General features: G+C 45.7%; 1 protein-coding gene across 1 annotated transcript in view; it reads right to left on the bottom strand.

The window, feature by feature from the left end:
- Positions 1–21,406, bottom strand: part of LOC139705839 (butyrophilin subfamily 1 member A1-like) — a 32,774-nt gene extending 11,368 nt beyond the window's left edge. The window contains exons 1-7 of the mRNA XM_071612741.1: positions 21,197–21,406; positions 19,459–19,552; positions 14,528–14,875; positions 10,843–10,953; positions 10,161–10,442; positions 9,280–9,499; positions 7,506–7,603 (exon numbers count right to left, since the gene is read on the bottom strand). Of these exons, the coding sequence (XP_071468842.1) occupies positions 7,506–7,603; positions 9,280–9,499; positions 10,161–10,442; positions 10,843–10,953; positions 14,528–14,875; positions 19,459–19,552; positions 21,197–21,406 (1,363 nt within the window). The remainder of the gene's footprint in view (positions 1–7,505; positions 7,604–9,279; positions 9,500–10,160; positions 10,443–10,842; positions 10,954–14,527; positions 14,876–19,458; positions 19,553–21,196) is intronic.
- Between the last annotated feature and the right edge of the window lie 2,856 nt (positions 21,407–24,262).

Here is a 24,262-nt window from a genome sequence, read left to right as displayed (position 1 = left end):
CAGATTAAAAGCAAGGGCATAGCCACAGCAAATGGTCAAGGGACACATAATATAAAAAGATAAAAATTGTGACATATACTTTCAAGAGGTGTGTTGGTTAATGGAGTTAAGATGTTGAGTTTCATTCTGCCCAGTTCATTTCTTTGTGGTCAGTTAAGTTCCTGTTTGCTTAAAATAGTTTGTTAAAACTATGTTTTCTGTAAGCCTCACAGGGACCACAAAGCAAATCTCTTAAGAGATGCACAAAAATCCAACAGTGAGGAGTTAGGATACTGTGGGAGAAAATCATTTAATCACAGATGCTAGGAGGAGAAAAGGGAGAAACCAGTAAGAAAACAGGCCCATGGCAGCAGCAAGCCCTGTTGCCATTGACTGCCTGAGTGCAAGGTGGTTGAATCCTCTCATTAGAAGACAGAGTGGCTGGAGGCATTGGAAACAAGTTGCAGCTGTACACAAACCACAGGAAAGTCACTTCACCCATAAGGACAGATACACCCAAAGTGAAGTGATGGAAACTGTCTCATGCCAGTGAAACCAAGAAAGAACTGAGTCACCTAGACTAATATGGACTTTAACTCAAAACCATGTGGAGAGACAGAGAAGAACATTAGCCATGACATGTTTATATAGCAGGGAGAGCTACAGCTCTATAGGTATACACCACCTTGTACAGCTGGAATATATGCAAGCTTTATTTGTCCTGATACCTCAACAAAGCTAAAAATAACAAGGTTGAAAGAGATTAAAAAATTAAATTAAAATATATTGTGAGAAAAATCATTAAAATATGGATAAATGGGTCAATAGTTTCAGATATTTTCTTTTTTTTAATTTTATTACATAAGATCAGGAAAAAGCCTTTAAAAAAGTTCAGAGTTGATTCTGTGATACATTTGGTTAGTATTTTCCAACATAATAAAGCAAAATAATATTAAGGGAGAAATTGAAAACTGAATCACAAGAAAAATCAAGGTGAAAATTAATCAGAATTTTGTTGTTGATGTATTCACCTAGAAACAATCATAGAAAAGGCCAACCAAGAATATGCATCCAGGTTTAGGGTTATGGTTAGGATTAGGGTTATGCTTTATGTGGCCTTAAAAAAATAAAATCATTTAATAAGCTGAGATATTCACAGTGAATATGCTTCAGTGTGATAATCTTAAAATTAAAATGTCTGTGTGACTGCAATTCATAATATTATCAATGATAATTTCAGCAGATAAATGACATAAATACACTTTAAAATAATTGATGATTATTATGTCTAAATTAATTGTAACATAACTTTAATATATCAAACATTTTTCCACAGTATGTTTGCCTCCAAAACGTAAAGAAATTGTACTCACCTTTCTGCTTAATTAGCTGTTCTGTATGAAATGAGATAAGTAATAAACAAAGATAAGTCCACAGCTATCAAAGTCTGGGAGACTTGCTAGAGAAGCAATCTTGACTCGATTCTTTCAAGCCATGACTTTGTAAAAGATTAGCCAGATATGAGATAAGAATGAGGACAAGGCAGAAGAGATGCTGAGACGGTGTTTCCTCATCATCCCCAGGTGGTTTTCTGAGACTTGCAAAGCACTGTGGAGGGCCATTGCCCTGTGGCCTGTGTCCACCCTTGCCTCAGGTTTCTGCTCTTTTCTGTGGGGCTCCCTGTAAGATATTCCTCAAAGAACTCATCTGGTTCTTCTGTGAGACCTGAGCACTAAGGGACAGGGACAGGGTTCCAGGCCCTGGGCAGGAGTAGGTATGGAAAGAGTGGAAAGAGTCAGGATGCCCCAGACCAGCCAGTCCGTCTCCAGGGCCACAACTGGAAGAAATCCTGGGCATTGCAAAGATGTTTTTGTCCTTGAGCACTTCATAGGGTGTGACTTGGTGATGATAAAGAGCAATGATTCTTTGGTTATTGGTGTGTGGGCATGGGGAAGGATTCTAAATCCCAGAGGGTTAGAGAGGATCCTCCAGGCACAGAGAGGCAAATGCAAAGAAGGCACTTCACATACAATTAGGGAGCCTTCCTTCTTCTCAAACCCAGGGAAAGGAGTAAGCAAACAAAACCAGCAAAATAATGAGCAAGAAATAAGAAGTGGTAACAGTGGGCATTGGTAGAGCTCTCGATGGTGGATGGGGCTGTTTTCAGATTGGCTCCTTTTCTAGGATTTTATGGGTTTACTGCAACCTTTCCTTTAGCATTCTGCCCAGTTTCTACAACCAGTTTCTTTATTCCTCAGAATCAAAGTCATATTTACAACCTGGAAGGAATAACAGAGATAATAATCCAACAAAGCAAAGGGATGCTTGATCAAGCTCATTAGGGACACTAAGAATCTCAAACTCGCCATTGATATTTATTGATATTTCCTTCCTCAAATCTGTCCTTCAAAATCACCTGGCCTTTAAATTGTAGCCAAATACTTTAGCAGAGAGGAATTTATGAATGACTCACCATGTGTCCCTTGAGCCTATCTTAAAAACAAATATGTGCCCAAGTTAAAAGGTACTTGTCTAAAATCCTGACAGTTCATTATTCCGCAGGCCACCAAAGTCTATGACTTGTGTAAGTTGGGATTTACGTTTTCCATGTGTATGAGCTCAGAGATGTGGCTGTGCTCAGAGTCACAGTTGACAGGGATGGATGATCTCGGCTTGTGATTCCATCCATGTCAGATTGGGATGGGTCACATGGGTTTGCCTGAGCACCCTCTCCCTCACCCCTTCTCTGGGTGCCCACCGTGGTACAGGAGAGAGTTATGGGTTATGGTACAGGAGAGTTCTCTAGGTTATGGGGCTCCTTGGGGGAAACACTGCCACAGGCATTAGGCATTTTCTATTTAAATAATTTTAAACTGTTTGAAGAATAATTTCTCTGATATTATTAACTAGTTGGAGGTAGAGGGTCAAGACCCAAAGGAGATTTACCTCCAATATTGTGTTTCTAAGCTCAGGTAGGTATCGATGATTCTTACCCATGTTTACTCACCTGGAGGGGCTCTTCACCTGAGAAGTGGCCTGCAGAGATCACACTTGCACCTCAACTCTGTCGGGAATCTCTGCCTGCTCTGGAGACCTGGAGACCTGCTTTTCTGATCAAGCTCAGCATCTGCCCTCCAGAGCCCTGGACTAGGACACAGGGCAGTGCTGCCCCTCTCTAATTCCCTCAGAACTGCTTTACCCTGTAAGCCTAGTGCCTCCCCCAGGGCCAGCCTGCTCTGCCAGGGACGTCTTTGCAACAGCAGCAGGACCCAAGGTCCTCATCTTCAGCTTGTAACATCTTAATCGTAATCCTTGGGATGAAGCAGGTGCACTTACCTGGTCCAAATAGACCAAGTGAGTGAAAATGGAGTTTCCAAAATGGCTCTTTTGATTTTAAAATCAAAGCAGAATAAATTGTCTTCCTCTCAGAAGTAAATTTCAGTCTATTTCTCATTCTTACATCTTCTTCTCTACTTGTAAGGCCCACAGGTAGGTAAGACCCAGGTGTGGACACACTTGGTAACTGCTTGTCTTCTTGCTGGATTTGACCCATTCCTCCTGTGTTCAACCTTGGACTATTCTCCTACATCGAGATTTAATACATCAACTTTAAACTCTGATGTTTAAATGCTTCTCAATATCTTCCTAAACCATCAGTGTGGTCCCTGGCCCTGCAGTGTCAGCGTCACACATTAGCTTGTAGAGTCCTCATTTTTAGGACCAGCCTGGACCTGCTGAACCAGAAGTTGGCATAGGGCTCAGCTCTCTGCACTTTTAATAGCTGAACCTGTGGCACCCCCAAGTTGGAGAGCCTGTGCTCTACGGGGTCCTCATAGAAGACTTGCTAGGCAGAGTGGTATGGTGATTCTGCCTGGGTTCTCTGGAACTACCAAAGCACAGCTGCCCCTTGGAGATGTTGCTGGAAGTGTGCACACAGGCATGTTAAGCAGGGCAGGTGGCTCGTCCTCACCCACGCTTTCCCCTGATCTGCTGCTAACACGGATGGCCTGAGTTCCTTGGAACTTTCTGAGCTCTCCCACTTCCCACACCTTCTCATGCTGGACAATGTGTTCCAGAGACCTAATGGGGGGATGAGGTTCTGTGAGTTAAAACTAAGCCAACTCACCGTGCTTTGTCTTGAGTAGACCTAAGAAAAGAAAAGAAAGATGGATTGATTGGTAAGACTCACTGGGGCCTGGGGGAGCTGCCTTTCAGCTCACAAGAGTTCTGAAGATCCAGTTAGATATCAGGTCCCCACAGAGTTCCTATCTGTAGTTGAAGGAGCCCAGAAATGTCCACATTCCTGTCTTCCCCAAGTATAGAGAGCAGGGTGCAGGAAAAAAAAAAAAAAAAGGGGCAACAGAAAAAAAAAAGAAGCAACGCTTTAATCCAGGAGTGCAGTTCAGGGCTTTTACCTCCAAGCCCAATGTTATGAGGAAAGCAACTTTGCCTGCTCTGGTGCAGACTCTTTAGTGCTTTAACCATTGTGAAGTGAGTGGCCCAGTGGCAACAGCTCTGTTCCACAGCTGTGCCTTCCTCACCTCTGCTTCCAGGCTCTGCTTCACACCAAATGGAACCTAAGCATTAGGCAGAGGATCCCATGCCTCCACCCCAACTCCAGCTGTTCCCTAATCCACTTCTTCCTTCTGGGAACTCACATCTGACAATGTTGCATATTAATAAGTTACACACTGTTTGTCTGTTTATGTTTGGCTTATTTTTCTATGTAGTATTTTGAAAGTTTATCTCTATTAGAGAATATAACAGAACTTGTTTTTTGTGTCTGAATCTATGCCATATTTGTTCATCCATTCATATGACCCTGGATGCCTGGGATGTTGATGCCTGTGGCTCTTGTGAGTAATGCCACAATGGATGCTCAAGGGCAGGTGACCCCTGTTGTTGACTCTGTGGGCACACACCTGAGGGGGGTGCTTGGTCCTAGGATAATTCTGTGCACAGCTTTTTGAGAAAATGCCAGGCTGCTTTTCACCAAGATTGCAGCATTTTAAATCCCATTAGCAATGTGCAGGACACAGAAGGAGGAGGAGGACCCAGACCCGCTCCCTCTTTAGCAAACTTCTCAAGGGAACTAGCAATGGGTGGCGTGAGAACCACCTCACACTCTCAGTGACCTAAGGTCCTCCCATTAGCTCAGTTAAGAAGTCTGACCGCCTTTCTGTTGTACAACCCTGGGGACCAAGCAGAACACAATGGGCCCTGGTGGTAACCAGACCAGGTCCCAACCACTGCAGCATCCCTGGACTGGACCTCACGCCAGGCACCAGGAAATTTAGAAAGTGGGAAACGTTACTTTCCCCATAGGAACTAGAGTCACACCTGTGTTGCCTGTGCCCTTGACTTCTCCAGACACCTTGACACATGGACGCTTCCCAATTAATGCACGCTAACAGATAAATGCCCACATTTCAGCATGAATATAGACATTCCTTGATAAATCAGTCATTTTTGACTTGAGGGTCTCACTGTGTTGCCAGGTTGGTCAAGCCATTCTCCCTCCTTAGCCTGCCAAGCTAGGACCACAGGTGTGCACCACCACACCTGGCTCAAATCATTCTTTTTTATTTTCTAAGTTTTATTTCTGATTGTTTTCAATAGGTAATGCATGTGTGTGACTCCCAAATCAAAGGGATACATAATAAGATACACTTTGTGGGGTTCCCTCAAACCTGTGCCCAGCTACTCTACCCCCAAAACCAGAAGCCCTTCCTAAGTAGAGAGGTGATGGAAACCAATTTGAGAAACCCCAGGCTGTCCTCATTTTATTTCATTTTTGGTATAAATACTAACAGGGATCTCTTTCATTCTAAAAAAAAATGTTTAATTTAGACAAATATTATGCAGTTACACTCTCTACATTTAACTACTTTCTATACTTTCTTCAAATTTGGTTTATGTAGAACCAACTTAATAAGAGTAAATATTCCTTTTCCCCCTTTATATGATAAATCAGTGTGATAAGCCTATTCCACACACTTTGGGATAATGTTGTTTGAGCTGAAAGAGTGCATATGTGGACCCAAAACAATGTATCTTAAGAAAACAGCTTATTCAGGGTAGTTAAGCAATTGTTTTGGATATATGCTCCTAACAATTGGACACATACACACACTCACACACACTATTTGATATTTTTCTGTAGTTCAAGCTGATATAATTATCGAATTAAAATGATACAAAAGGGAAACAGTGAAGATCGTAATTTGAATGAGATATTTTGAATAAATGATGACTGGTGACATTGAAGTAGTACATTTTGAAAAATTTTCCAAATTATCAGACATGTTGTCAAATTATTTGATCAATAACCAACATTCTTCTTATATTTTTCTATTGGATTCTTTTCTGGCTTCCAAATATTATTTTTGGTTCCTTCAAACATCTCTCCATATTAAAAAGAAACCTGTCTTCTAAAGTTGCACAACATTAGTAACATCATGTTTTGGGACAAGCCATGTGACACTCTGGGCAGGGCTCTGTCAAATGTCCGTTGCAGGGACTGGAGGCCCAAGAGCAGCACGTGCACAGGGCAGGCATCTCTTCCCACCCTGGTTTCTGTCCACCCTTTATGAGTACTCCCTTTGCAGGAATAGGGGAATTAAATCGTGCAGCTGGCTCTCAGGATACTGCAATGGGGTGAGCATCTGTCAATAGAGGGGTCTAAGGCAGCCACATCCTGGTCCTACAGGAGGGCTGGTCAGGGCCTGGACAGCACTGGCATTGATGCTGATGGAGGGAAACCTTCCAACAAACTGGGGGACATGCTGGAAGGCAAGGCCTCAGCTCTTCTTCCAGCCCTCCTGGGAGTGATTCTTTCTGAGAAGAGTTTTCCCTTCACTGCCCACGGATGAGCAGTTGGTTCCCATCCTGCACAGTTCCCTGGGCTACCCAGGTTTCCAACAGTTGGCTTCAATCCCAGCACTGCCCACCTGGAGTGAGAATCGGGGCATGGAATTGAATTCTCTCAGGAGATGCTTTCTTTGGAGACTGGGAAAAGGTAGACAGGCGCATGCAGCCCTGGCCTGAGTGCAGTTTAAATCTGTCAAAATCCTGTGACTGTTCCTAGAGGAGTCACCCGAGCCTGATCCAGCATGCACCTTTCAAAGTTAGAAAACACTGGCACTCTGAGGACAGGAGAAGATGCCCTAAAGCTGACTAAGGGGTTCTGCTAAGAGAAAACACCACAGCCTTTGGCCATCTTTGGATGGAGAGACAGATAAATAGACAAACAGACAGACACATACATCCATAGGAGGTTATAGTTTTTGAATGCAACTATTTAAGTGACAGATCTGAAAACAATCCCATAGACACACACATAATTCTCATGACGAGGTGGCTGCCTCAACGAGGAAACCTGTCATCTGAGAAAGACGCAGGCCAGAAGGTGAAGGTGAATTCTGTTTCCTGTTCAGGTTATTCTTTCTCAGTTTTAATTCTGAAGACTGCCCCTCATCCACTCCTGACTTTCTTGCACAGCAGTCCTTCCGTCTGTCCCCACTCACCTTTGTCTTTCCTGGCAAGCAGGAACACAGCACAGATGGCTGCAGTGAGGACCAGGACAGAGACGAGCACGGCCAGCACCACCATCCAGGTGCAGGAGCTGGGGAACAAGCCCTCTGCAAAACAGGACACTCTCTCAGGGTCCCTGGACCACGTGTCCTTCTGGGAACACTGTCAGGAAGGGCCCAGTTTCCCACTCTGGGCCCCTCTCCTGGTAATCCGAGGAAACAGGGACCCTGAAGAGACTCCTGCTGCCCTGCGACTCCAGAGGTATGGAGACACAGAGGATTTATACAAAAAATTGTAAGAAATTTTAAACACAGTGAAGATACAAAACCAATTCTTCAGCCACCTATGTACTAAGAACATTTCTTAAAATCAACACAAATTCTACATATCTATGGGGTGCCATATGAAGTTTTGATACACATATGCAGTGTTTAGTGTTCAAATTGGGTTAACATTCATCTCTCTTCAAATAGTATTTCTTCTTGGTGAAAACATACAAAAACCTTTCTGCTAGCTTTTTAAAACTGTGGTGTACTTCATCATCATCTATCGTCATTCTACTGGACAACAGAACACCCAGACCAATTCCTTCTTTCTGACTTCTTCCCCATTGACCACCTTTCCATTATTATTTAACTAACATTAGCATCTCTGTATTTGTGACTTGTAATTATTTTTTTAATAAGTAATATCTTCAAAAGTACCACGTTTCTCCTTCTGTCCACTTCTCCCCCCTACTAGGTCATTCCTAAGGGACTTTGTCACGAGGCCTCTCTATGCAATTAACTTTTACATATATGTATTTGTGATCCTAGTAACAGTGCAGAGGAGTCCTGGGAGCTTCTCTAGGATCAGGGAGGGGTTGTGATGTTTTGGCAAATAGGTTTCCTGTTCAAGGCTCTAGAAACAGAATTCAACTTCCCCTCAGGGCCTCTTCTGGAATGGCCATGGCCAGCAGTTCAAAGTGACTATTGGGCAAATATTTTAACAATGGGTCGGTTCAAGAGAAGCATCAAGGCCACTCATTGAAGGACTATATTTAACTATAAAGCCCTGTATACTTGGAATTCTGTAAGAGAGTACATCACTAACTACACACCAAATATAATAAATATGTGAGTTGATAAATGCTAATTAGCTTGATTAGGGCAATCACTTCACAATGCATGTGCATATCGATATCACCTGTCATACCTTACATAGGGGACCTTTACTGCCAACACCTTGTATTTAATAAGATTGGTTCAAAAAAGGCCTTAGGACAATATTGTTGATGGATTACCTTGATCTAAATCTTAGCAAAAGGCTTATAAATGAATCAATTGTGAAACTATTACTCATAAATTGTTTCCAACATATAAATATGAAGAACTATATTCTTTTTCTGTTTTATCTTCTACATTTTGATTTTCAAAAACTCTGTATTACTATAATTTTTTGCGGCTGTAATCCCAGCTCATCATTTCCTGTTAAATGTCTATTCCTTTCTCCACTGTATAGTTCTGAGAAGGAGGCTCCATCCCTTTGCTCTCCTCTGAGCTTATGTTATTAAGATTAATACTTTTTAAAAAAAGTAATTTACTCCTCTGACATTAGTGCTTGTCTTCTTTATGATTCCAACTTTTCAAACAAATGTGACTTCCCAGACTAAAGCATAAAAGAGTGTTGACCCAAAGTCCTTCCTTAGTACTGTTCTAAGAAGGAGGAATATGAAAGAGGAATAAGGAGGAGGAATATGAAATAAGCCCAGTGTCTTCAGGGGCTTACCCTCCCACGATGACGTGCATGACCAAAGTCACGCACACTGAGTGGGAAACTTGGTACAAATGCCTCAGGCATGGCTTCCCAGAGGGGACGATGCTAATGTCTGTACATGCAGGTGTGGCATCCAGCTGGGTACAGGGAGGAGGAGGGAACAGGAGGGTGAATGTCCAGAGCCCTGCTGTGGACCTGCAGGTGGGCAGAGAGGAGGTAGCAAAAGGTGACCCTGCAGGAGCCAAAGCAGATGGGGTGTCAGGAGCACCTTCTGCAGACTTGCAGACCTCAAATCCAGACATTTCCTATTAAAGGACTGTGCACTGAACCATCTGGGCAGACTTCATGCCTGCACAGTCACTGTGGGAGGGTGTAGAGCCTGTGGGGTCTTTCTGTGCTGGTGGCATGACTGCATCAGCTAACCTCATAACACTCTATGGGGAGACCCTCTCATTCCTGCTCCCTAACACCTGGGCACTGGGAACAGGAAGGTCAGTCTCACCCAAATCTGCAAAGCTGGAAAGCGACACGGAGAGGATCCCCTCAATTCATCAATGTCAACTGCACTGCACTTGTTGGCAGTGGTTTCCCTGGGCAGTGGGCTGGATGGTCAGAGGAGAGAACTGGCAGTATCCTACAATGCTCCCTTACTCTCTGAATGCCTTCACACATGCAGGCATTCATATTCTTGTAAAATAAACTAATGGCATTTCTTTGCCATGGAGAGAATTATAAAACAGGACAGAAGACATGTTTTCCTAGCTCTCTGGGTAGGAGGAGTTGCAAACTGGTGAATGGCTGCATCCTTCTGGGTTGTCTGTGGTGGGCCTTTGCTAGCCACACCCTCTCTCTCAATGGCCAGATCTCAAGAATATGATGCGGAGGGCACTGACCTGCTAAGGAGACACACACTCCCTTCTGAGAGCTGAGGACAGGGTTCCTTATGAAGCAGGACACATTTGCACTCAAGCTCTTGTCCACCATGATGGAGGTTTGCACTTCAAACAAGCCGTCTCCATCTGTCGTCTTGGTTTCTGAGGCTGGGGTCAGGTGCTGCTCCAGAGAGTCCTCCCAGTGTACCTCGGGCTCTGGATACCACCCCATGGATGTGCAGGTCAGCTTCAGGCCGTCGGCATCGTCAGTTTGAACATGAATATGAGGGGTTGACCCCGAGCCTGGAAAGTGAAGAGAGGCAGACACAGCTTCTTCAAGTTCTGAGCCACTTCAAGTGGTGTGAACTTACGTCTGCTGGTCATCTTTGTAAACTGGGAGTGGGACTAAAACTAATCAATCAATCCATAAATAAATATTGGCCACAAAGGACTTTAGGGGGAATAAAGTAAATCACCCATGTCAACATTTAACATACGAGTCCCTATCGTCCTTTTTATTTTTCCTTTCCACCCTTTGAAGCCATACTAATCATTTTATCTGGTTATTTGGAAAACTGGACACCAAACTCGTTATCAATCCAGGAGCAGCCTGTGCAGCTGCCCTTGGTGGTGATGAGGACCCAGCGGGAGTCCCACATCTGGCCTCCAGGCCTTCATCCTGGCCCTTCTCAGAGGAGCTCACCACTATGTTCCTGGATATGGTCGGGGCCCTCCGTCAGATTGGCCATCCCTTGCTGCACAGGCTGCGGAGCACTACGTGCCTGGCTGAACTGCGGCACGGACTTGCCTGTCACTTAGTGTCAATTAGGTTTAAATGTGAAAAGCAGTTTGCACCCAGCAGCCGCCACTCTGGACCACGCAGACCTGGGCAAGGTAAGCCTACCTGTGGCAGTGGCCACCCAGGAGACCACATGCCCCAGCCCCTTTGGAGCTAGGAGTGGCCTGGAGCTTCCCACAGGGGCTGAGTGGCAATTGCATGTGCTGTGGACTCTGTTTCTAAGGAGAAGTGCCCCTGCCTCCTGCCCCTTCCTCTTTCCTGGGGCTGCAGTGCAGGGAGACTGGGAAACATCCCTGGTAGTGAAGAAGGAGTCCATGCCATGGTGGGTGCAAGGTCAACGTGGACTGTGGAACCTCACAGGTGAGCTGCTGCGGCAGACCTGTGCCCAACACCCCTGCACTTGAGGTAGGAAGCTCTGCTATAGGACACTCGTTTGCAGGTTAGTGAATAATCTCAATCTTAGCTAACAGAAATGATAAGATACAAACAAATGTACCGGGGGTCAACCCGCCCATTGTGGGTTGAGTTCGGTTTCCTATAAAGACATGGTCAAGTCCTCACCCTCATACCTGTGAATGTGACATTCTTTGGTAACACGATCTTTTCAGATAATTGGTAAAGACTAGGTTGAGTTGGATTAGGGTGGGTCCTGATCCCATATGACTGGCAACTTTTTAACAAGAGAAAAAAGTTAGACCTAGGGACACAGGGACATTAGCCAAGCAGATGTGGAGTTCAAGACCGGATGGTGAAGCTACAAGCCCAGGGACAGCTGGGTTGCCAAAAGCTGGATCAGAGAGGGAAGCTCTCCCCAGGGGCCTTGGGGCCTGGCTCTCCAACTCCTCGATTTGAACTGAAGGCCTCCAGAAATGTAAATAAATCTAGATAAATAAACAACTTCTGTTGTTTCAAGCAAACTCGTTTGTGGTGATTTGTTAATGGAAGCCCTGAGAGTCTATTGATGACCCTCTCTTGTCACCTCCTGAGGCCTTGCTAATTGGGCCCTAAACAAACATCTGGAGTGAAGATTGAATGTTCAAGCCCATGGTGTCCTGCACAGCAGGGACCTCAGTGTCTGAACAGGAGAGGGTCATTTCAGAAGCTGAGGGCTTTAAGAAGCAGTGGGGAACGCCTGCTCGGCCCAGCGGCCCCATTTCCTGTGCTGACATGGAGCAGCACAGCAGAGCCAGTGGCTTCAGCTCTCGGGACAGCAGCTCCCTTTCCCTAGGACATGGGTGACACTCTCAGCGCAGGGGCTGGAGAAGCCAGGGAGTAGCTGGGGCTCTATAATCAGAACATACAGTTCAGCATACAGGGCTGCTCAGTGAAGGAAACAGAGGGTAGTTTCCACTTGTCCCTCCTGGCCCTTTCACTTGAAAACATGTCCCTCTGTGTCTCATCACTGGCTGTGTCCTCATGAGTTCAATAAAGATGGGCTTGTGTTTAGTATATTCTAAAAATACAGAGCTCAGTTAGCAGGACTTTATAGAAACATGGCGTCAAGGTGCCAGATTTTCTGGGGATAAGAGAGTAAGGTGGTTCTCTGATTCAGGCCACTGTCCCCTGTGTTACATATTTTGAGAATCCGAGATATTAACTTTGAGACCATCCTTGGGGGAAACCCATGGTTTTTGCTAGTGCAAAGAGACTGAGGATATGACTTGACACCAAGGCTTTAAGTGGTATTTCCTCTCTCCTAGAGGAGAATTTCAACATCTGCCTGCAGCTCCCACAACATGTTAGTCCATGGATCTGTGCTCCTGTGAAGCTGGCTGGGGAGTGGGACAGGGATGAGCCTTGGCTTTAAGAACTCAGCTTCAGAATTCACCGAAGGCTGGGGTTCTGCAAAGATTTTCACCTGCAGCACCACTGATGGTTAAAGATTGGGGACCACGTGGGGTCTATCTAAACCCAAGGTGTGGGAGAACCTTTTCTCTAAGACACACAGTACACTGGGGCTGCCCAAATGGATGACATTTCCAGCAGGCACTGATTTCTGACCTTGAACCAAACTTCACTCCTCTAGGAGGGAGGAGCAGGTGAAGACATGTGGGCCCAGAAACCACACAACCTAGACCACCACAGGACACTGAGGCCTTCTGGAGAAGAGGGCCACAGGCTCAATCCAAGGACCTGCGGTTCACCAGGAGCTGGGCTCTGGTGAGGCCTCCTAACCTGGCACAGCAGCCAGCACCACGCTGCATTGTGTGGAGTCCAGTGGGTGTGACCCAGAGGCTCAACCCAGGACACCTGGTCTAGACAGGGAGGAGGTGAAGAAACAGGCTATTTCATTTTCCTGGCTTAAGTAAAGAGAATAGCAGGTTCTCAGAGTGATGGTTCCCACTGTCATCACCAGGACATGATGGAAACTACAGCCTGCCTGGAGGTGTGCCAAGGGACGCTGCCTCAAGTAGGCAGCAGAGAAGCCTTTCTTTGGAGAAGCATCTCATGTTTAGAAACATATTTTGTCACTTACTATTCCAGTATTTATACCGTGATGGCCCTGAAGGCCTGTGATAATTTGGGAAGGCCTGGCCCTTCATGAATTCTGGCTTCACCATGTGTGTGCTGTGAAAGTTGCATCCTAAACTCTATAGCTACTGAAATACCAAGCATTCCACCCGCAGAGAACACAAGGAAGTCAGTAACCCACTTTGGGCACAGTGGGGACCCAGAGCATGATAAGGAGCCCAGTGGAACTCATTGCTATAGCTAGTGCTCCATGCCAACAATGCTCTAGGGGAGGCTGACATGAGTTCTACCTCGTTTTCCTCAGCATTCTACCTGCTCTTTATGCTTGAGTGGAAAGCTCAGTTGCACTTGCCCTGACTTGGGGAAGCCGTGGGATTGGAGCATCGGGGCTGCCCCCTGTTTGATACAGGAGATGAACAGGTCCAACCTGCCCTGGCTTCAGAAGCTCAGTATGCTCAACGCCCTCTGATGGTGGCGGCTGGTTTCTCATGGGTCCCCCTGAGAGGAGGGAGATACAAAAACTCTTTCTGAGGCTTTAAGATGTGTGTGAAGGGGGCTAATGCAGGCTCAGCCTCTCACTGAAGCTGGACCCTTCCTTCCTCCTTCACCTGGCAGGACAGATACTTTCCTGGGGTTCATATCTGACCAGGAGCAATACAGAAGGGCATGAACTTATGCAGGACCCAAGTAAACCAGAAGGCAAGGGTGGGAAACACCACATTAGACCACCCAGGATCGTGCTGGATGTGCATGGTAGTGAGGTGCACTGAACTCAGGCCTGATGGTGGGTTGTGGAGTCTCTCTCCCTCTGTCTGGCTCCTTGTGGGGTTTGAAAGCCCAGGCTGTGGGCTTCTGGGACCCATCAGAAATGAGGCACGCTAGAATCCCTCCACTTCCCTCCCTGGAATTATGTTGACCATGTGGAGATGCAAATAGATTCCTATTAAAACGTAAGAAAGACAAAAATAGAGCCTCACATCTCTACCTTTCTTGGCATCATATCTAGCATTTGTGTAGCTTAGCCCAACTCTGTCCATACACGATGGCATCAATATGGCTCTTGATAAAACAGAATATCAATAAAAACTGAATCAGAGCTTCTGTTTGACAGGCTCACCTGTGACCTCCACATGGAACCGTGCTTCATTGTGGTAGGTGGAGCTTACAAATAAACACCTGTAGTCCCCTTCATCTGCAAGGCGGATGGGGTGGATCCTCAGGGCCACCTGCCCTCTGGTGATGTTCTCCCTCAGGAGCTCCGTCCTCCCATGGTACTCTGGCCGCTGCTGCTCCAGGTAGTCCTTGGAGTCCCTGTAGTAGTGCACGAGGCCCGAGTGGTTGCCATGGAACCACCTGACTTCCATGTGCTGGGCATCCGTGGAGGGGCTGAGGCGGCAGGGGAACTCGGCCCCTGTTCCCACTACGGCGATGACTGGTGACCGAGGTCCCATCACTTGGAATTGTCCTGGAAATCAGGAAGATAAAGCATCATGGCCAAGGGCTGGCAGGCGGGGCTGAGACTGTGTGATGAGAGCAGCAGATCAGCTCATGGACACACTGAGCCATGGCCAGCTAGTGAGCAGGGGACGCTGGAAGGCAAGGTGAGTTCAGGAGGTAACACGGGATGTGAGGGTGGGTGCAAAGACCTGGTCCTTCAGGTGTGCTTTCCCAGGGGCTAAGAACTGAATTCAAATCCATGTGCATCAATTTCAGTCTAACAGAACCTGCAAAGTTACAGGGTGTGGTCCTCATTTTACATTGGCATAAACTGAGTCAATGAGTGCATGGGGAATTGTCATGAGCCAGGCTCAGAGAGTGTTCTAGCACCAGCAATCTGAAGGTCTCTGTTTAAACCTTGGATTACTCAATATATGATACATAGTACATACAACGATGTGTGCTGTGAAGAAACAACTAAATGCCACGATTCTGTGTGACGAATAAAGGGAACACTACATACAATGTTATTGCATTTTAGAAAACAGGCATGAGAGCATCTTTACAAAAACAGTCTAAGACATTGCCACAGCTTATATCTAAGGTTAGGAATTATGAAAAGTGAAAAGATAAATGTAAATGCAAGTATTCAGACAATGTTTGATCTGCCTGGTGGCAAAATCAAAAGTGCCCTTTCCTCCCTCCCTTTCCTCAGAGCATCGCTTGAAGAATTCTGGAAATGTAAACCCTTTCTCTTTCTCTTTTGGCAGGTGTGATTTTTTTTTAAAAACTGCCTCAGCCTCCTGGACTTTGACAGCATGGGGACCTGGAGGGGGCCTTGCGGTGTGGGCAGGGAGGGACCCTGCACCCTTGTCTCTGTCACTTTTCAGCCTGGTCCCTGATTGTCAGGGAGTTAGGAGCAACTCTGTAGTCAGCAAGCACAGGGGACAGCCGCTGGCCAAGGAACTTGAGATGAGCAAGATGTGGGACGTGGTACTGTCACACACCCTGACTTAGGACAAGGGGCCTTCCTGTTGGAGAATGTGAGATTATTGCACCACGTTGGCTGGACTAAATCAGTGGACAGGCTTCTTTCTGAATTGCTCTAGTGTCAGAGAATTAATTGTGTTACAGTCAGTGAAACTGGTCTGTGGTCTGAGAGGCTCATTGCTCTCTGAATACTTTTCTATGGCATTAAAGAGAAGTTTTGAGATTGTTGGATATTTCATTTTTAATTATTTCCCTGTTATATGATTTTATGTAAGTATCATATTTTTCTTTATAGCCTTTGGTGTGCAGATAACCCCCTTGCACATCAAGTGCCAACTCACAACTTTCAGCCTCCATTTTTAAAACATGAACCCTTTCTTGTAAACATGGGGGGAAGCTCCTGTTATTAACATGAAATTTCTTCTTTCTAAATAGCTGATGTCTTTTCTTCTTAGTGAGCAAGGTGAGGCCGTCTTGGTGGCATTAAGGTGTTCTTGGAAGCATCTAACAAGAGTGAAGGACAGGAGGCCTGGATTCCACACCTGCAAAGCCTGCCTTACAGACCTGGAGAGACGCTTGATCCAGGAGTGGGGACCCCAGTCTGCAGGTTGTGCTGAGGCCTAGGAAGGAAACAGCCAGTGCAGGGAGGAGAACAGCACCAAGCGCTCCACAGGCTGCACACAGAGCTCAGAGGCCTGAGAAGCAGCACAAGGCACAGCACCCCCTGAAAGTCCCTGAAATGGTCATGCTGACTGAGCACCCTGCCTTGGGACTGAGGTCCCTTCCTGAGCCAGGAAGTCCCCCATCCATTTCCCAAGAAATTGCCATGTGCCCAAAGCCACATCTCCTGTGAACTCCCCAGGCTGCTCAGCTTCCTACGTGACTGTCACCTGGACACCATGATAGTTAATCCATAAAAGGCAGAGGCCTCTGACCTGGGCAAGGTACATGGGGATAGGTGTGGGACACACCTTGCCTGTTACTGTAGGGGACACTTCTATGACATAGTTAACTTGAGTCTGCATGGAACCTGGGCTGTGCCATGGTCATTTAGCACCCCAAGAAGAGGACTAGCTACGCCACCCTGTAAGAGCAGCATTGACGGGGCCAGGACATGGTCATCACATAGTTTAGGAGGCTCACAGTCCAGGGGTCACTGAACTGCCAAACTGTTTCTGGATCAACAAGAGCTTGGGGAGACACCTAGCCATATGTGAAACTCTTGGCACATGTCACATTGGGCTGGAATTTCCCCTAAACTAGCCAGAGTTTACAAAAGCTCATGCAATGTGAGCCAAGTAGCACTGTGTGTATTCCCCCACAGACTCTCAATAGCAAGCTGCCTGAAAAATACATAAAGAAAGCAATCTTAGTTTCAGTAGCATAAAAATCACAATAAAATTCTTAGGGGTGAATTTGTCAAAAAGGTGAAATATGTACATAATGAAAACTACAAACAATGATGAAGGAAACTGAAAACACACTCACACACAAATAAAATATACCAATGTTTATAGCAATACAATTCACAATAGTAAATTATGGAATCAACACAGATGCCCATCAATAGATGAATGGTTTGAGACATTGTGGTATGTACATACAATGGAGTTTTGCTCAGTCACTGAACGAATGAAATTAGGCCATTTGCTGGTAAATGGATGGAAATGAAGAATATGCTAAGTGAACTTAGTGAAGCCCGACTCAGAGACTCAAATGTGGAGTGTTTTCTCTCATGTGTAGAAGCTACAGTAAACAAATAAAAGAGAGAGAGAAGGATAGGAAGACATGAAAACCAAATCAAATATAAATTAATAGACAAGCTAAAGGAAGTCTAGTAGAGTACAGGAAGGAGAATGGGAGAGGGGAGGGTGGGAGGGAAAAGGTGGGATCATGAACCAAAATCCATTTCCATGCATGCATGAGCTTGTCTGGATGAACCCAGCTACTATGTATAGCCATAAAACTCTTTAAAAAAAATCCTGTGGCCATGGACTGGAAAATATTTTTTGTCGTATCAATTCTTTTTCTTTTCCCACAGTTTTTATTGGTGCACTGTAGTTGCACACACTGATGGGATGTGTTGGTACATGTTCATCCATGCACACAATATGACAACACAGTATGTCTAATATCACTCCTCAGCACTTCCCCTCCCTCCCCTTCCTTGGTCCCTTTCCTCCATTGCTGTTCCTTAGAGTTTTAGGAGATTCACCTCCACCTTTCTTTTCCCCTGTCCTCTCTAGCTTCAGCCTATGAGAGGAAACATGACCTTCTGAGTTTGACTTTATTTCTCATAACATGATGGTCCCTAGGCCATCCATTGGAAAATCTCTTAAAATGACCACAGTACCCAGAGTGATCCACAGAGTCAGTGCAGCCACTGTGGAAACTTCAATGTCACTTTCCACAAAAATGAAAAGATAAAGATATGTAAATTCACATAAAAGCACAAAAGACCCCAAGGAGTCAAAGCTGTCATGAGCAGAAAACAAAGAAAGTTAGTGGGACCACAGAGCCTGACCTCAAAATATATTACTACCAAGCTAAAGTTGACACCACAGCATAGCACTGGTACAAAACCACACAGGCTGATCTAAGTTGAAGTACTCCACATGGTCACAGACCATTGAGTTTCCACAAAGCTTCCAACCACATACCACGAGAAAAGTCAGTCTCTTCCAAAGCAACTATATCCACAGGCAGAAGAATAGAACTGGACCTTTATCTCAATCACATGCAGAAATCAACCCAAGCAGACCATAAAGACACATAAAACTTAACACTGTGAAACAGAAGAGGGACACTTACAATGTTGCTCCCCAACACTCCCCTGGGTACTGATTTCCAGCACAGGGCCCCAGGCACAGAGGACAAAAGCAAAATGAGGTTGCATCACATAAAAGCATTCTGCCCAGGACAGAATCAACAGAGGGAAGGGAGAGCCCGCGGGAAGGAGGCAACCTGAAAACTACACATCTGGTAAGGGGGTGACATAATAAAGGAACAGCCACTCAAGTCGATAGCATGCAGGGACACAACCCAACGTGAAGTTGGAACAGGACCTGAAAAAGCATCTCAGAGGAAGCCCTGGGCAGGGCTGACAGGTTTAGGAAGCAGCTTGCCACCCACAGCGATCCAGGAAATGCATACTTGAACACGAGGCACCTTGGCCTGTCAAAGGGCTGTCCTCAGAAGGGCAGGAGGTGAGTACTGGTGAGGCCGGGGGAGATGGGCCCTGGTAAACTGTAGGGGGTTGTGAGCTGGCACAGCTACTTGGTAACAAGACAAAGTGCCCAGAAAATTAGAACTGGAACTGCCACGTGATTCTGCATTCCTGCTACCAGGTGCACAATAGCCAGGGACAGCAAAGCCATGTGTCAGATGGATACCTGAAGTCCTCAATCACTGAAGTCCCCCAGGGTCCACAGTGCACTCAACCTCAGTGCCCATCCATGAATGACCAGGTTAAAATATGGTGTAGACACACAAGGGACAACTAAGTCTTGTCTTTTAGAAAGGGGATTGTTTCATTCCCAACAACACGGATAACGTGGAAGACATTATCACAAGTAAAATAATCCAGAACCTAAAAGAAAGATGCCACAGACTCTCACTCACCTGTGGACCATAAAGAAGGGGAGCCCATGAAGACCCAGAGTAGAACATGGGTCTCCAGGGGCTGGGCTCGGAGGCTGGGAGTCAAAGGAGGCAGCTTTGGTTTCCCAGGAGAAATCAGCGCAAGAGATCCACTGTACGACCCACTGAGTCCATTAACTGCACACTCACATTCACCTCCCAATGTAATGAGCACGTGGGTTAATTCTTATGTTAATTAGCTTGATTTAGCCACTTCACTATGCAGGGACCTATACATTTTAAAATATTTAACACCACAAAATAACCAGGTATCAACTAGAAATAAATTTATTACAAAGTTAATTTTCTTGTTTGCAATTGTCTTTCTCATTTGCTAGCAATGAATGAAATTCATCTTGGTATTTGATAGCATGTATTTCATTAAAATCAACATGGATTTTCTCTGGTAAGATGTACCATATTTCACCTTCTTATTTAATATTCTATTTAAGTTGAATATTTTTTAAGTTATGTTGACATTGCCCATTGCATGTGACCTCAATTGATCCAACTTCCACACAACTTTTGTGAATGTACAGTTTTTATATTGAACGGGATACTTTTGTTTGATTGTTCTTGTTAGCAGGGGTTGAACCCAAGGGTGCTCATCCTCTGTGCAACTTCCCCCCACTTTTTATATTTTATTTTGAGACAGGGTCTCTCTAAGTTGCTTAGGGTCTCAATAAGTTGCTAGGGCTGGTTGAACTTGTGATCCTCCCAAGTTGCTGGAATCACAGGTGGGCGCCACCACACCAGGCATGAATTCACATTTAAGACATGAACTCAGCCAGGTGCAATGGCGCTTGCCTGTAATTCCAGCTACTTAGCAGCTGAAGCAGGAGGATGGCAGTTCCAGACCAGCCAGGGCAATTTAGTGAGATCCTGCCCCTACTATCCAGCAATCCTGATGCCAGGTACACAACCAAAGGAGATGAAAGCAGCATGGTGGAGGGGCAGCCTGCTCCTGGGTTTATGGCTGCATGACTCCCAGTGGCCTAGACGTGGGACTAGCCTCAGTCTCCATCAATAAGTAGACACAGACAGCAACTGTGGTGTGTGTACACAGAGGGACACGGCTCCACAGTGAGGTAAGGGAACCCTGCCGTGTAGGCACAGGATGAACCTGGGCATTCCCCTAAGTGAGGAAAGCCAGGCACAGGACCATGGACCCCACAGGATGGCACTCTCTGAGGGGTGTGAGGAGATGGTCCCTGGGCAGTGCACAGCAGTGTGGCTTCAGCAGAGCCCCGGGGACTGTGGGGACCGAGTGACAGGGAGACACTGCCAGGCAAGCACGAAATAGGGAGAGTGAGTTCTGTGTTCTGCTGCCCAGTGAGGGGAGTATGTGAGAAGTGTTGAGGGTCTGTGTCAAGATTGCTAGAAAAGATGCTGCATGCTGTCACCGTGAAGAAGCGATGTTTGAGGTAAAGAATATGCTAAGCATCAGAGTTTGCTCATCACGTTCACATACCTGTATTACATCATTGCAATGTGCCTCATAAAGACATATGGCTATGATGTGCCAGTTGAAAATTAAAATTAAAGAAAAGCAGAAAAGGTGGAAGGCACAGGAAAACAGAAAAGACAGACGGAGATGAGTTCCTGAGTGTCAGGGAGAGGACATGAGCACTGAAGCCCTGGCCATGTCCTGTTGAATACAGTTCTTTCCAGGCTACTGTCCAGGACAAAGCACAGAACATATGTCCCCCTTGCCACTCACCTGCACCTGGCCAGGTAAGCAGGAGTGAGAGCAGGAGGGTCCCGAGGCCTGCTTGCCAGAGCTGCATCCCAAGAGGTGCCTCTGTGTCTGAGAGTCGGACCCCATCCTTGCATGGGCACCGGCAGCCCTGGTGTCTGGCTCACGCCACACCTCTGCAGCGGCACTGATGACAGGACCGTCAGAGGGAGAGCTGGAGGCCACTCTGCCCATGATGGAAAATGAAACCAAGGAGCTAGGGGACTTTGAGCTGCTGACTTGCCCTTTCAAATGCGGCAACATAAGGCAGGGCCTCGGATCCCATGCTGAAATACCTGGTGATACAGAACAGGTGGAGCAAAGCCACCTGCCCAACACCTCTGACCCTGAACTCATCATATAGACTTGGACTCCTGATCCCTGTTCAGCCCACACTTCAAGTGAGTCATTGTTTTCCATGATTGTGTATTTTGGGTCTGAACTGGGTTGGCCAACCTGGAATTACTACAATACAAAACACCTCGACAGTAGCTTATGAAGGGACAAGGCTCTTACAGTCCACAGTTACTAGGAACAAAGGCCAAGGTCAGTTGGCTGCATTTGTTTGGCTCCTGGTGAGAGCTGTCAAGGAGGGCTATCAAATAGGAGTGTGGATGGTCGTGTCTTGAACCACAGCAGAGACAGAGAGAGGAGGTTCACAGTCTCCAAGGACCTGTTCCTTGTACTCCCAGGAGCCCAGCTGGGTCCCATCAAAGGCCCACAGCACATCCACCCCCACCATCCTGGGCCGAAGCCTTGTCTTAAATAAGCTCTCCCTCTCTGTAGTGTCTTTTCACCACGTTGTTTCTTTTCATATGCAGAAGTTTTTAAATTCTATACAATTTCTTTGGTCTCTTTCTTGTTTTTAGTCCTGCCTTTGCTTTTGAATTAAATCCTCCTCCTCACCTCCCCCTGAAAAACTGCCAAAAATAATTCCTTGGAGTATTTCTCTTACACTTTCTTTTACTAGTTTTGTGGTTGGTTGTCTCATGTTTAAGTCTTCATCCCATTTCAAGTTGAATTTCTACCCAAGGACCCCATTTCAGTCTTGGGCAGGTGAATATCCAGTTTTCCCAGCACAGTTCAAGGAGAAGTTGGTGCTTTTTAAGCAATGAGTTCTTGGTGCCTTGTGAACAATCATTGGCTGTAAATGTGAAGATTGATCACTGGACCTTGTATTAAAGTGCTGCATATTGGTTTCAGAGCAACTGATCTTCAGACACTTGAGCATCTTGACCAAGTTGGAAGCAAAGAGAACCTTGGACAGGAGCTCTACAACTTCTAGCCAAATGCTCTTCTCTGTTATATTCTATTTCTGCCCCTGGCCTCCACGCAGCCCCGTCTCTGGAGGCAGGGCACTCCAGAGGAAATGGAATAGTCTCAGAATCAGAAAGCTAATTTGATGCTAATATTTCAGACACATATTTCTTTAAACTTTGAAGCTATTGGTGTATGCACAGATAAACAATTAGGAAACAACTCTACAGTAAATAAAAGTTTCATGTGCACATAGAATGGGCTTTAAACCTGCCAGATGTATAAAAAAATGTAGTGAACTGAGTACATAATGCCTATGCTCAAGTATTCATATAAGGCTATATAGACAACTGCTGAATAAATGATTGAATGGCACATGGTGTCAGCACACACGGGGTTTAATTACACACTAAGTTTCCAAAAAAAAAAAAAGTACAGGATGTTAAATTATCTAAGTTCAAATTGTGATTCTCCTACTTATGTTCTGCATTATCCTTTCTCTCTGAAACTCAGATTTGTTTTTACAAAGAAAGTGAGACTCTTGCAAGTACATATCAGATATGAAATATGAAACATGATTGCCTATTGAGAAAACAAATTGTTTCTAAAAATGTACCATTTCTTCCTGCAAAAGGAGAATTTTCTTTTGGTAACTGTGACCCCTAAATGACAAACAACTTCAATTCCCAAGTCATTCTGAGTGGAAATTTACAACATAACTGGCAAAAACAATCCCCACTGAGCCACATCCCCACTGAGCCACATCCCCACTCAGCCTCACAGTCACAGGCGGAGGCCCTCCCACATGTGACCACAGGATGAACTTGGAGGACATGATGTGAAGTGCAATAAGCAGGCACAGGGAGACAGGACCACGAGGACCTCCGGGTCTACTCCTATCTGAAAGCTGAAACACTTGATCTCACAGAAGTTGAGAGCAGAACGAGGATGAGCAGAGGCGGGGGAGGTGGGGCAGAGGAGAGAGGTTGGTCAGTGGGCGCACTGTTCCAGACACAGAGAATGAGTAAGTTCTGGGCTGCTGCGCTCAGGGGTGAACATATCATGCATTTCAGATAGCTAGAAGACAGTCTTCTCGCCACACAGAAATGGCAGGTGGAGGACTGCATTTAGAAATCAACTAAAACCTGCTAAGGGATGACTCAAGTCATTTACCAAAAATAAAAAAGGCACTTTTTTTCATTCTCAAGGTCTTTGCAGCATTTTGGGATTGGCAACTAATTACCTGCAAGAGAAGAGGTCAACTAGGGCCTACTGAACACCCACTCTCCTCTCTGCTCCCTTTTTTCCTTCTCAGTAGGAAAAAAAAAAAGGATTTGAAATTTTTCTCCCCATTTCCCGAAGTCAGTGCAATGTCTTATATTCAGCGATGAAGCTTGTCAGATTCAGGCATCGGCACTAAGTCCTCAAGGCGGGGCATCCCCAAGTGTCTAGAAGTCAGGGCATCCTCACTCCCTGGGACGCTATGAGCTCATGGCTCCCCACCACCAGCTTCCTCCCTCTGACAGAGATGTGCTTCCTTTCTGGAGGCAGGACCTGAGAAGGCTGGTCCTGGGACCTGGGAGGACTCAGGTCTAGGTCCACATCAATGGAGCTGGCAAAGCTGGGCAGGGACCTCTGTGGGGAAACAGGGGGCCTCACATTTTGTAGATCCTTATCATGACCACACTTAGTGTCCTGAACCATAAACTAGCAGGCCTCTGCATTTATTTAACACTTCTTGCATTTTTCTCAGTGAGTTTGTATTAGTTTTCCGTGTTTGAGACTTTCTTTTTT

Source organism: Marmota flaviventris, chromosome 5 (assembly GCF_047511675.1).
Source record: "Marmota flaviventris isolate mMarFla1 chromosome 5, mMarFla1.hap1, whole genome shotgun sequence".
Lineage (NCBI taxonomy): Eukaryota > Metazoa > Chordata > Mammalia > Rodentia > Sciuridae > Marmota > Marmota flaviventris.
This window is presented reverse-complemented; position numbering and strand designations above follow the sequence as displayed.